Source organism: Sapajus apella, unplaced genomic scaffold, assembly GCF_009761245.1.
Source record: "Sapajus apella isolate SASKATOON/1434 unplaced genomic scaffold, GSC_monkey_1.0 scaffold3, whole genome shotgun sequence".
NCBI lineage: Eukaryota > Metazoa > Chordata > Mammalia > Primates > Cebidae > Sapajus > Sapajus apella.
This window is the reverse complement of record NW_022436943.1, coordinates 2852476-2866553: the sequence shown is the minus strand read 5'-3', so window position 1 is coordinate 2866553 and position 14078 is coordinate 2852476. Positions and strand designations below refer to the sequence as shown.

General features: G+C 42.5%; 1 protein-coding gene across 5 annotated transcripts in view; it reads left to right on the top strand.

Annotated features, from left to right (window-relative positions):
* The window catches only part of MATN2 (matrilin 2), a 179932-nt gene that overhangs the window by 119015 nt on the left and 46839 nt on the right, over positions 1–14078 (top strand). For all 5 annotated transcript variants that reach the window (XM_032248352.1, XM_032248375.1, XM_032248368.1 and 2 more), the window contains exon 6: positions 2062–2184. In XM_032248352.1, coding sequence (XP_032104243.1) covers positions 2062–2184 — 123 coding nt within the window. The remainder of the gene's footprint in view (positions 1–2061; positions 2185–14078) is intronic.

Below are 14078 nucleotides of genomic sequence, written 5' to 3'. Positions count from 1 at the left end.
AGCTCTTCTTACAAGAGCACCAGCGATATTTAAATAGAGCCCACCCTAATGAGCACATTTTAACTTGGTTACTTCTGCAAAGACTCTATTTCCAAATAAGGTACTAGGGTTTGGGACTCCAACATACATTTTTTGGGGACATAATTCAACCCATAACTTCCGGAACACCACTTCCCCTCATCCTCTGCAACATCTGGTTTAAGCCTCCACCCTTCCTCACTGGGATTACTGGCATCGCTTCCTAACTGCTTTCCACTCTCACATTGCCCTCTAAGTCTATTCTTGACCCCAAGTCCAGAGCCCTGCAGTGACTCCCAACTCGTTCAGACTAAAAGCTGAGGTCCTTGCATGGCCCACAGGTCCCTCCGGACTGCCCCCTTTTCATCTCCCACCTCTCTCCCCACTCCAGCCGCCCTGGCCTCTTGGCTGATCCTCCAGCCCACCGAGCAGATTCCCACCTCCTGGCCTTTGCACTCCCCTTTTCTTCCCATTTCTTTTGCCCAAGATACTCTCTCCCAGGTATCCTCATGGCTTGTTTCTTTTTTTTTTTTTTCTTTTTGAGATGGAGTCTTGCTGTCACCAGGCTGGAGTACAGTGGCGCAATCTCAGCTCACTGCCACCTCTGCCTCCCAGGTTCAAGCAATTCTCCTGAGTAGCTGGGACTACAGGTGTATGCCACCACACCCAGCTAATTTTTGTATTTTTAGTAGAGATGGGGTTTCGCCATGTTGGCCAGGATGGTCTCGATCTCTTGACCTTGTGATACGCCCACTTCGGCCTCCCAAAGTGCTGGGATTACAGCTGTGAGCCACTGTGACCAGCTGTATTTTATTTAATACTCTGCCTAACCACCCTTTTCTCAGAGAGGCCTTTCCTGACCACCTCTGTTACATCCCACCCACTACCCACTCCCCAACTGACCCTATTCCTGTTCATTGTTTTATTTTTCTCTAGAATGTTCTTTATCTCTTAATAGGCTATGCTATTTACTTATCTATTGTATTTCTTGTCTGTTCCCCCCCACCACCATCATTATCCAAATATAACCTCCTTAGGGGCTGGAATTTTGGATTATTTTGTTACTTGTTCCATCCCTAGCACCTAAAGCAGGACCTCGGCCATAGTAGGTACTCAGGAAATATTTGTGGGACTAATGAAAAATCAGCCAGTGCATTTTCTCATATGTTACTAAACCATTTACCCTTATTCAATGTTCATCTTATTTTCTAGAATTTTGTTGTTGTTGTTGTAAAGAATGCTATTAATAGCTTATCGCATATAATTTCACCCTTTCCCCAGCTATTTCTTTGGGTTTCACGTTCAGGGTGAACACTGTCAAACTGCCTTCCAAAAGGATCTTTCTCAATTTACAATGCCCCCACCATTAATAACGCTGCTGCTTTTCTACCATTGTGTTTTATCTCATCTTTATTTTTGCCAGTTTACTAGGTGTAAGTGTGCCTTGTGATCATTTTGATTTGCAGTTATTTAACTTTTAAATACAATTCTTCACATGTTCTCTCTCTCTCTTTTTTTTTTTTTTTTGAGACAGAGCCTCACTGTGTCACCAGGCGCCAGGCTGGAGTGCAGTGGCACAATCTCAGCTCACTGCAATCTCTGCTTCCTGGGTTCAAGCAATTCTCCTGCCTCAGCCTCCTGAGTAGCTGGGACTACAGGCACATGCCACCACGCCCAGCTAATTTTTGTATTCTTTAGTAGAGACGGGGTTTCACCATGTTGACCAGGATGGTTTCGATCTCTTGACCTTGTGATCCGCCCGCTTCAGCCTCCCAAAGTGCTGGGATTACAGGCGTGAGCCACGGCGCCCGGCTGTTCACATGTTCTTTAGTTTATCTTCCTATGTGAATTGCCTGATATAGACTCCTGATTTTTTTTTTTTTAATGGAGGCAGATACCTTGAGTTCATATCTATTTATCCTACTCTTTTTGGGGGCAATACTATTAATCCTAATTAATATCTGTTATCAGTATGCCTTCATCTTACCATTCCCATTTCCTCTGTTTGCATTTCTAATTCTGCATGTGTTTTTTTCTCTCCAGCTGTGGACTACTGTGCCTCAGAAAACCACGGATGTGAACATGAGTGTGTAAATGCCGATGGCTCCTACCTTTGCCGGTGCCATAAAGGATTTGCTCTTAACCCAGATAAAAAAACATGTGCAAGTAAGTTATATACACACATGCACACACACAGAAAGATTTGATGTTATAGCTGCGGTGACTGTGACCATGGAAATCTCTCAAGTATAAATGAGCATATAATTATGCCATGGGGGTCGAATACCTTTTGCCCCGATCCTCCTCTGTTAGGCCTTTCTTGACTTGGCTTAAGACCATGAACCACTGTATCTCAACATCACTATTCAAGGAACATGATGAAGGTACCACGTGTAGGACTGTTCCTCCAGCATCTGCTGAGCATGCTGATGATCAGTCCAACTTACTTCATGCTAACTCAGCCTGACTGTGGCCATCAGCACTAACAGGGCTTGAGATGTTTTCACTGAAGCTTTGTGGCTTGTGGGCTTTAGCTCTGACTCCACACAAGAAAATCGCTGAGCCAAAAAGAATTGAAAGCAGTTTCTTCTGGTGGACGGCAGTTTGCAGAGAACTGCTCATTTATTGTTTGAGCTATTTAGTTCAATTTGATTTTAACTAGATATGTAAAAATCAGAATTAATTTTAGTTCCTAAAATCTAAACATAAAACTCTGTAAACTAAAGATGATGATTCATTTCACAAAAAAGATAATCACTAGTTGCAAAAAGATTCCGAAAGTTTTCTATTAAATATAAAGGTACGTCGGGGCTCTTAAAAGATTGTGTATAAGTCAAGAGATCGAGACCATCCTGGTCAACATGGTGAAACCCCGTCTCTACTAAAAATACAAAAAATCAGCTGGGCATGGTGGCACATGCCTGTAATCCCAGCTACTCAGGAGGCTGAGGCAGGAGAATTGCCTGAACCCAGGAGGCGGAGGTTGCGGTGAGCCGAGATCGCGCCATTGCACTCCAGCCTGGGTAACAAGAGCAAAACTCCGACTCAAAAAAAAAAAATTGTGTGTAGATCATGATCCTTCTGTAGGGAGGATCACTTGAGAAAAGCTTGTTTTTAAGTATTAGGGCCCAGTATTTATAAAAAGTGAACTTTAGTCACAATCTAAAATAAAATAAAGCACCCCAGAGACATGTATCAGTGAGAAAATAGGATTTTAATTCATAAAAAGTTCATGTACTTACAACCTTTCTAAAATGTATTCATTATGTAAAATAGGATACATCTGCACAAAACCTCTTTAAACATAAAATTACTTCCTAGTCTTCAGTACCTAAATATCAGCAGCTTACAAGCACCAGAGCTGGAGGTGTGGGTGATGGATGAACTGTAAGGGACACATTAGGTCAAAACCATCCATTTCTGGAGCCCCAACCATGTGCCAATAGAAATGAGTAAGGCAAGGTCCTTAATGGAGAAGATACTGTGGCTGAGTCTTGGAGGTGGAGCTGTCATTCACTTGGCAGAAAAGGGTGAGATGGGGGTTCCCAGAGAAGGAAAGAAGTCGAAAATGTGGACCAGGCAGAGAACTGGAATCTCCATGCCCAGTGCATGACTGGCATATACAGTCGTTCATTTGTTTTGCTTATTGAGAGAGTAAGTAAATGATTGAGTGGTCTGCTGTGTTCCTTGTCTCCCTTCCCTTCTGAATATTCGGAACTGTAAAATAGCAGCCTGGGCTGTCGTCAGGGTTGGGGAGTTGCTGGGCTGATGAGTCAGTGTTCCTCATCAAAGAGGAGGCCGTGTGCTGCCGGCAGCCGGCCTTGGTTCCTGTCCCAGCTTCTCTGCTTTTTCTCTAGGTGATCTTGGGCAAGCTGTTTATGCCTCAGTTTCCTCAGTTATAGTAGAGGATGATAATACTGCCTACTGCATAGCATTATTCTATCCTTTTTTTTTTTTTTTTTGACACAGGGTCTTACTCTGTCACCCAGGCTGGAGAGCAGTGGTGTGACCTTGGCTCACTGCAACCTCCACCTCCTGGGTTCAAGAGATTCTCCCCACTCAGCCTCCTGGGTGGCTGAGACTACAGGCTCATACCACTACACCCAGCTAACTTTTTTGATATTTTTTGGCAGCGACAGGGTTTCACTATATTGGCCAGGCTGGTGTCAAATCCCTAACCTCAAGTGATTCGCCGACCTCAGCCTCCCAAAGTGCTGGGATTACAGGCATGAGCCACTGCACCCAGCCATAGCATAATCTTGAAGACTGAATGAGGCTGGGTACAGTGGCTCATGCCTGTAATCCTAGCACTCTGGGAAGAGAAGCAGGAGGATTACTTAAGCCCAGGAATTGGAGACCAGCCCTGGTGATATAGTGGGACCCTATTTCTACAAAAAACAATTTTTAAAAAAAAATTAGCCGGAGATGGTGGTACATGTTTGTACTCCCAGCTACTTGGTAGGCTCAAGTGGGAAGATCACTAGTTGAGCCTGGGAGGTTGGGGCTGTAGTGAGTCATGATGGCACCACTGCCCTCCAGCCTGGATGACAGAATAAGACCTCGTCTTAAAAAAAAAAAAGTCTAGCCGAGCGCGGTGGCTCACGCCTGTTATCCCAGCACTTTGGGAGGCTAAGGCGGATGGATCACCTGAGGTCAGGAGTTCGAGACCAGCCTGACCAATTTGGTGAAACCCCATCTTTAAAAAAAAAAAAAAAAAGTCTAAAAAGGGACAGTGCTAGCTTCAAAGACTATTTTTTATCATTATGTTTTTTAGAGATAGGGTCTTGCTCTCTTAAAGGAGGGCATTAGTAAAATTGAGGACATTAGTAAAAGGAGGACAATAATAGTAAAACAAAACTTTATAATTTGTAGTTGCTATGTAATAAAGTAAATTCACGTTAAATAAAATTCTCCTGCAACCCCATCAATCTCTCCAAATCTCTAATTTCCCACTACACTGTCACCCATGCTGGAATGTAGTCGTGTGATCCTAGCTCACTGCAGCTTCCAATTCCTGGGCTCAAGCAGTCCTCCCACCTCCACCTCCCAAAGTGCTGGGATTACAGTCATCATGAGCCACCACACCTGGCCTCCAAAACTCTAAAAAAAAAAAAAAAAAAAAATTATTGTGCATATACCATATGCCCGGGCTAAGTTTAAAGGTGCATAAACCATTCAAGACTTCCACTGCAAGCTGGTGAGAGACACTAGTCATAGCCACGCTGAGTAGCTGGGTCACGGTGCCAGGAGTTATGTGACCGAGGGTGCACAGTGTGGTGCAGCCAGGCCCACAGCAGGATTTAGGGGAAGGAGACCAGTTAGACCAGAACAGGTGAGCTACTGCCTTGTAGGGACAAGGCCTGGAGAGAAACACATATCCTAGCCAGTCTCTTTCCTGCCTCTCCAGACTGCACCCGCTGGCTGGGGTCACCTGATTTCTACCCCAGCACCAGCCCTAGTTCCCAGAGTGGCACCATCTTCCCCACCCTGTAGCTTGGCATGCCTCCTGTCCCAGATCCCCAGCCCAGGGTGGTGCAGGCAAGGAGGGTATTAGAGCCTGGTATCAGACCCTGGAAGTAGATACTGCAGAGTAGGGGGACTGGGAGAGGAAGTTTGGCTAGGAGCTGAGGGAGGGGCTGATCCAGCTGTGAGGTCCCAGCAGCGAGTGTAGCAGTGCAGTTGTCAGAGTCAAGACCCAGAAATGGGCTGCCCCAACATGTGGGCTGGGAAGAGTGCTGGGAGACTGGAGGGTTTTGGCAGGCAGCCTCGGGGATATATCGGCCCTCTTTCCACCATGCTTGGGGTGGGCAGGAGCCAGGAGGAAGGAGACAAGAGAAAAAAAGAAGACAGAGTACTTGGAAAGTTGGGAGTAGAAAATAAGGCAAAAGCCCCGTCATAAGAATGAAACACTCAGGAGTGCTCCAGATCCGTGGTGGGGACAAAAACTGAAAAATAGGGACCTGTTAAAAGGACAGAAACAGGATGGAGGCAGAAGCTCAGAACCAAGGCAGCCACCCTGCTGGTACCAAGGCCTCCCACCGGCTTCCAGCCAAGTCAATCTGGCTACTGCTGTGATGCTGAAAGATTTTTTTTTAAATTCTACTTCTTATAAACTTGCAAAAAATAAACTCAGTTCGTTAAATTTCAGCCTATATTTTAAAACAAAAGTATATTTGAAAGCTAATCAAGTTAGTAAGTGTGCAATCATTATCTAAAAAAGGTAGACTAGTCTGCCAGGCATGGTGGCTCATGCCTGTAATACCAGCCCTTTGGGAGGCTGAGGTAGGTGGATCACGAGGTCAGGAGTTCAAGACCAACCTGACCAACATAGCGAAGCCCTGTCTCTACCGAAAACACAAAAATTAGCCAGGTGTGGTGGCACGTGCCTGTAATCCCAGCTACTCAGGAGGATGAGGCAGGAGAATCACCTGAACCCGGAAGGTGGAGGTTGCAGTGAGCTGAGACCATACCATTGCACTCCAGCCTGGGTGACAGAGTGAGACTCCGTTTAGAAAAGAAAAAAAAAAAAGGTAGACTAGTCAATGTAATAAACCAAGCATGGTTAATTTATGATTAAGCCAAAATGTACATAATAGGGCTTTATGTTCATGAACCAGCACTACAATTTGAAATATGTAAGTGGTGTTCAAAAAAGCAGCCCCTTTATGTCAATTTCTTACCCTAGAGCAGCCCATCCAAATCTAGAGGGGGGAAAGGTAGAAGCACAAGGTACCATCAGTTTGCAAAATGTTAGCAAGACTTTTTTTAGTACAGTTGTAAAACGTACATAATATAAAATTTACCACTCTACCCATTCAGTGGCACTAAATACATTCACATTGTGAAAAATATATATCCTAGCCTGTTTCCTTCCTGCCTTTCCAGACCACATACCTTGGCTGGGGTCACCTGGTTTCCACCCCAGCTATAACTGTCCTCACTGTCCATCTCCAGACCTTTTCATCATCCCGAACTGAAATGCTATCCCCATTGAACAGTAATTCCCCCTTGCCTGCCCTGTCAACCACCATTCTACTTTCTGTCTCTGTGAACTTCACTACTCTTGCTACTTCATGTAAGTGGGATCGTATGGTATTTGTCCTTTGCTGTCTGACGTATTTCACTTAGCATAATGTCCTCAAGGTTTATCTGTGTTGTACTATATATCAGAATTTCCTTTCCTTTTGAGACTGTGTAATATTCAATTGTATGTCTATACGCCGTTTTGTTTATTCATCTGTTGATGGACATTTGGGTTACTTCCACCTTTTGCCTACTGTGAATAATGATATTATTAACATGGGTGTTCAAGTCCTTGCTTTCAGTTCTTCTGGGTTTTTATACCAAGAAATGGAATTGCTGTTCATATGGTAGCAAGACTTTTTGAGACCTAGATTGAAACCCTTACTCTTGAGCCAAGCATGAGAAAGAACACTCTTAGATATCCAGGGTCTTTTCACCATAAAGATCTATAGAGGACTTCAGTCAGTTGGACAGGGATTTATGTCTTTGGTATCAAGGAGACTGTGGGCTTTGAGTCTAATGCTTAATTGTCTAATGCCTGTAGTGATGAATAAAGGCAATTGTGGACACCATCTTTTTTTTTTTTTTTTTTTTTTTTTGAGACAGGTCTCACTCTGTTGCCAGGCATCAGGCTGGAGTCCAGTGGCAGAATCTCGGCACACTGCAACCTCTGCCTCCTGGGTTCAAGCAATTCTTCTGCCTCAGCCTCCTGAGTAGCTGGGACTACAGGCGCGTGCCACCACACCCAGCTAACTTTTGTATTTTTTTAGCTGAGATGGGGTTTCACCTTGTTGGCCAGGATGGCCTCGATCTCTTGACCTTGTGATCTGCCCGCCTTGGCCTCCCAAAGTGTTGGGATTACAGGCGTGAGCCACTGCACCCAGCCAGACACCATCTTTTTCATGTTGCCATTTATTATTTTTGTACTTGGAGGTCATTATGCTCATTGCTTTTCAGTCTCCAGTGATAACTTGGTTGACATTTCCATCCTTATTTTTCTTTTTTTTCTGAGATGGCGTCTCACTCTGTTGCCCAAGCTGGAGTGCAGTGGTGTGGTCTTGGCCCAATGCAACCTCCACCTCCCAGGTTTAAGCGATTCTCCTGCCTCAGCCTCCTGAGTAGCTGGGACTACAGGTGCATGTCACCACACCCAGCAATTTTTAAAATTTTAGTATAGAGACGGGGTTTCACCATATTGGTCAGGCTGGTCACAAACTCCTGACCTCAGGTGATCTGCCTACCTCAGCCTCCCAAAGTGCGAGATTACAGGCATGAACCACTGCGCCCAGCATCCATCCTTATTTTTCAAATAAGAATGCATTGCACAGAGTAAGGCACTCAATGAATATTTTGTTTGCATTAAAAACAAAACACAGAGGGAAATACACTTTTTCAAGTAGAGTTGGGTTCTTGCTATGTTGCTCAGATTGGACTAGAACTCCAGACCTCAAGCAATTCTCCCAACTTGGCCTCCCAAAGTGCTGGGATTACAGGGTAAGCCACCATTACTGGCCAGAAATAATGTTATACCGAATCAGTAATAGAAGAACGACAAAGTATCAGTTGTCAGGTTTTTTTGGCCAGGGCATAGTTAACATGCCGAATGCCACTACCTTCCTACAGCCTGTAATATGCCACTTTAGTGACGGCCTATGTGTATGAATCAAAGGCTGTCATTGGAAGAGGCCTTAAAGTTTAACCCAGTTCTTGTCCAACTATCTATCCTACAACATTCTCACTGAGCCATCATCCAATCTGCACTTGAATATCCCCACTGACAGGATATTCACGGTACCCCAAGGCAGTTTGTTCCACTTCATATAGCTCTGAATCTTAGAAAGTGATTACCTAGACTGAGCTGAGATCTAGTTCCTTGAGCTTAGAAATGAACAAAGCAAGGCCAGGTATGGTGACTCACACCTGTAATCCCAACACTTTGGGAGCCTGAGGCGGGTGGATCACAAGGTTAGGAGTTCGAGACCAGCCCGGCCAACATAGTGAAACCCCATCTCTACTAAAAACACAAAAATTAGCCAGACGTGGTGGTGGGTGCTATAATCCCAACTACTCAGGATGCTGAGGCAGGAGAATCGCTTGAACCTGGGAGGCAGAGGTTGCAGCGGGCCGAGATTGCGCCACTGCACTCTAGCCTAGATGACAGAGCAAGACTCTGTCTCAAAAATAATAATAATAAGAAGAAGAATAAGATAAAATAAATGAACACAATGAATTTGGTTACTTGCATTCTTTGTGGTCACTAAGAATGAGTCATATTAGAGTAACTATTTCATTTAGTAGACTAGCCAGGCATGGAAAATGTAGTAGTGGCCCTAGACTTTAATAGGCATTTAACCAATTTGTAAATGGAGAAATTTACGCTCAATGAATGACTGGTTGGGTTTGTAACTGGCCAAATGTCTGTACCCAGAGCATGCTAATTGTTGAACTGAGATCCTCCTAGAAGGAGGTGTTTAAACAGCGTGCTGGGAAGAAGCCTTATGGAGGGCATGAGAACTGTCTTCCATTCTTAGTGTCCCCCATGTTAGTTCTTGGTGTGCGATGTTTATGCATCGAAACCCTCAAAAACATACTCCGGTAAGAGTAATACCAGTAACCTTTTATTCATTTCACAAATATTTGTTGAGTATCTACTGTGTGTCAGATATGACTGTAGATACTGGGGCATGTCTTAATAAATTAAACATCAAAAAACCCCACCAATATCTGTCCTTATGGAGCCTACATTCTGTTGGAGCAGGATAAGAGAATACCATAGGTCTTAACAGCAAAGTAATACTGGTCTTTGATTAAAGACTTGAAGGCAGTGAGAGAGGGAGGAACTCTCTGAGGCAGAGGTAGAAGTGAAATTCTGTGAAGTAAAATGATCTATGATACTATCACACATTACCAGTACAAAATGGATATTATTTTAGTCCATTTGTGTTGCTGTAAAGGAACACCTGAGACTGGGTAATTTATAAAGAAAAATAAAGGTTGATTTGGCTCATGATTCTGCTGGTTGGAAGACTGAACATGTGGTGAAAGCCTAAGACTGCTTCTACTCACAGCAGAAGGTGATGTGGAACCAACGTGTGCAGAGATCATCACATCGTGAGAGAGGAAGCAAGAGAGAAAGGATGGGGAGGTGCCAGGCTCTTTTTAACAACCAGCTCCCATGAGAACTAACAGAGCAAATGTACTCGTTACTGTGAGGACAGCACCAAGCTATTCATTAGAGATTCCGCACCATGACCCAAATACCTCCCATTAAGCCCCACCTCCAACACTGGGGATTGAATTTTAACATGAAGTTTATGGGGACAAACATCCAAACTGTAGCAGATATGCACATCTGAGGATATATATATTGTTTTCAGCAATGTTCCCTGATTATTTTCTTCTCCAAATCCCTGGACACTTCCCATGTTGTTCTTTTTTGTATATTATTTGGGCTGTTTTTCATGGCAACTAGTTTCACAATTACAAATGTGTACATTTATTTTTAGTACTTTTTCTGATTACAAAAGTAATATAGGCTCATTGAGGGAAACCGGTTCCTATAGAAATGAAATTCCTATACACACACACACACACACACACACACACACACACATACAGAAAAATAATGAACAAATTTATGCCAATAACTTTAACCACTTAGATGAAATGGATAAATTCCTTGAAAGACATAAACTACTAAAGTTTTCCCAAAAAGAAAGAGAGGTTGGACATGGTAACTCATAGCTGTAATCCCAGAACTTTGAGAGGCTGAGGTGGGAGGATTGCTTGAGGCCAGGAGTTCTAGACCAGCCTGAGCAACATAGCAAGACCTCATCTCTACAAAAAATAAATTAACTGGGCATGGTGACAAGTGCCTGTAGTCCCAGCTACTTGAAAGGCTGAGGCAGGAGGGTTGCTTGAGCCCAGGAGGTTGAGGCTACAGCGAGCCGTGATCACGCCACTGCACTCCAGCCTGGGCAACAGAGTGGAACCCTGTCCTCCTCCTCCAAAAAGAATAGTCTGAATAGATCTCTATCTATTAAAAGAAATGGAATTTGTACTTTAAAACTTTTTCACAGAGAAGACTTCAAACCTGGTTGGCTTAACCGGTGAATTCTACCAAACATTTGAAGAAAAACTAATACTAATTCTACACAAATTATTCAAAAAACTTGAAGAGGAAAGAACAATTTTCAACTCATTCTATGAGGCTATCATTACCCTGATACCCAAACCAGAAAAAGACATAAAAGAAAACTATACACAAATATTTCTCATGAAATACCCGTAAACGTTCTTTAGTTTCTAGCAATCAAATTCAACAATATATTAAAAAGTGCAATACATCATGACCAAGTGGGATTTATTCCAGGAATTCAAAGTTGGCTTAACATTCAAAACTCAATCAAAGTAATTCATAATATTAACATACTAAAAAGTCAAAACTATATGAGCCATCTCAATAGATGCAGAAAAAGCATTGAATGAGATCTGACATTCATTTATTCTTTAAACTTTCAGCAAATTAGGAATGAAGTTAACTGCCTCAATCTGATAAAGTGCATCAATGAAAAAACCAGTTAACATCATACTTAATAGTGAAAGACAATGCTTTCTTTCACTAGGTCAGATCAGGAATAAAACAGAATATTCACTCACACCACTTCTATTTAATATTGTACTGGAAGTTCTAGCCAGTATAATAAAACCGAAAAATAAATGGTACCTAGATTGCAAAAAAAAAATTTTATTAACAGATTACATGATTACCTATGTAGAAAATCCAATGGAATCTACAAAAAAGCTATTAGAACTATTAATAGCAAGTGAATTTATCAAGGTTGCAGGATACAAGATCAATATACAAAAATAAGCCAGTTTTATATACTTCCAATGGACAATCAAAATGTGAAATTTAAAAAATGCCTTTTCAGGCTGGGCATGGTGGCTTGTGCCTGTAATCCCAGCACAGTGGGAGACCAAAGTGGGCAGATCACTTGAGGTCAGGAGTTTGAGACCAGCCTGGCAAACATGGTGAAATCTTGTGTATACTAAAAATACAAAAATTAGCCAGGAGTGGTGGTGGGTGCCTGTAATCCCAGCTCTTGGGAGGCTGAGACAGGGGAATTGCTTAAACCCAGGAGGCAGAGGTTTTAGGTGACAGAGCAAGACTCTGAAAGAAAAAAAAAAAAAAGAGAACAAACTACTCAATAATATGGGCAAAATATTTGAATCAACACTTCATCAAAGAATATATGGAGGGCACAAAGAAGCATATGAAAATATATTCAACAACAGTAGTCATTAGGTAAATACAAAGAAGTCATAATGAGATAATCACGGCATACCCACTAGAATGACTAAAACCACCAAGTGTTGATGAGGATACGGAGCAACTGGAACTCTCATAAACTGCTGGTGGGAATGTTTAAGAAGTTAAGCATACATGTCCCATTTGGCCCAGCCATTATGCAAGAGGAATGAAAGCATCTGTCTACATAAAAACTTGTGCATTCATGTTCATAGCTGCTTTGTGATAGGCCCAAACTGGAAACAGGTAAACAGTCCTTCAGCATGTGAATGGATAACACATTGTAGTATACTCACATAGTGAAATACTACTCTACAACAAAAAGGAACAAACTATTGACACATATATGAAATGTGGATGAATCTCAAAATGATTATGCTGAATGAAAGAAACCAGACGAAAAAGAATATATACTATATGATTACATTTATTTAAAATTCCATGGGGAGAAAAAAAGATAAAAAATAAAATTCTAGAAAGTATAATATAAACTGATTTCTCTGAATAGAAGATAAATGGTTATTTGGAACTGGAGAGAGTGCAGAAGAATGAATTAGAAAGGGGGAGGAAGAAAGTCTTGAGGGTAATGCATATGCTCATTACTTTGATTGTGGCGATGGTTTCACAGCAGGATACATAAGCAAACTGCATCAGATTGTTTTTCTTAAGTATGTGCAGTTTGGGTTTTGCCAATTATACCTCAAAAAAAAAAATAAGCAGAAGAGTCTATATTATTTCAAAATTCCTATGTCATAAAACACAGAGAGGCTGTGGAAATGTTCTGGACCATCACTATCCAGTGGGACACTCTGGTTGATGGAAATGCTTTGTTTGCACCATACAGTACAGTAGTCAGAAGCCATGTGTGGCCATTGAGCAGTTGAGATACAGCCAGTACAACCAAGTAACTGAATTTTTGTTTCGTCATGTTTCTTGCTAAAGACAGGCTCTTGCTTTGTTGCCTAGGCTAGAGTGCAGTGGTACAGTCATAGCTCATAGCTCACTGCAGTCACCAACTCCTGGGGTCATGCAATCCCCTGGCCTCGGCCTCCCAAGTAGCTGGGGCTACAGGCAGGTGCCACAATACTCAGTTAACTTAAGAAAAAATCTTTTTTTAGAAATGGGGTCTTGCTATGTTGCTTAGGCTGGTCTCAAATTTCTGGAGTCAAGCAATCCTCCAGCCTCAGCTTCGCAAAGCCTTGGGATTACAAGCATGAGCCACCACCCCTGGCTGAATCTTTATTGTTATTTCATTTTAATTAATTTTGATTAAAATAGACATTTAGGCAGCATGGTTCTAGATTAAGGGAGGCTAAGCAGATATAAAAATGAAATGCAATCTCTGACCCTAGACAAGATCCTGTACTGGAAGGTGAAAAATGTTATGAAGAACATTAAGTCAACTGACAAGATTAGAATATGGATGGCAGATTAAATAAAAGTATTGTATCAATGTAAACTCATGAAATTTATAACCATACTGCAGTTAGATAAGGGAATATCCCCCCTCTTAGGAAACACAGACTTTTTTTTTTTTTGAGACAGAATATTGCTCTTGTTGCCCAGGCTGGAGTGCAGTGGCATGATCTCGGCTCACCGCAGCCTCTGCCTCCCGGGGTCAAGCGATTCTTCTGCCTCAGCCTCCCAAGTAGCTGGGATTACAGGCATGCACCACCACGCCCAGCTAATTTTGTATTTTTTGGAGAAACCGGGGTTTCCCCATGTT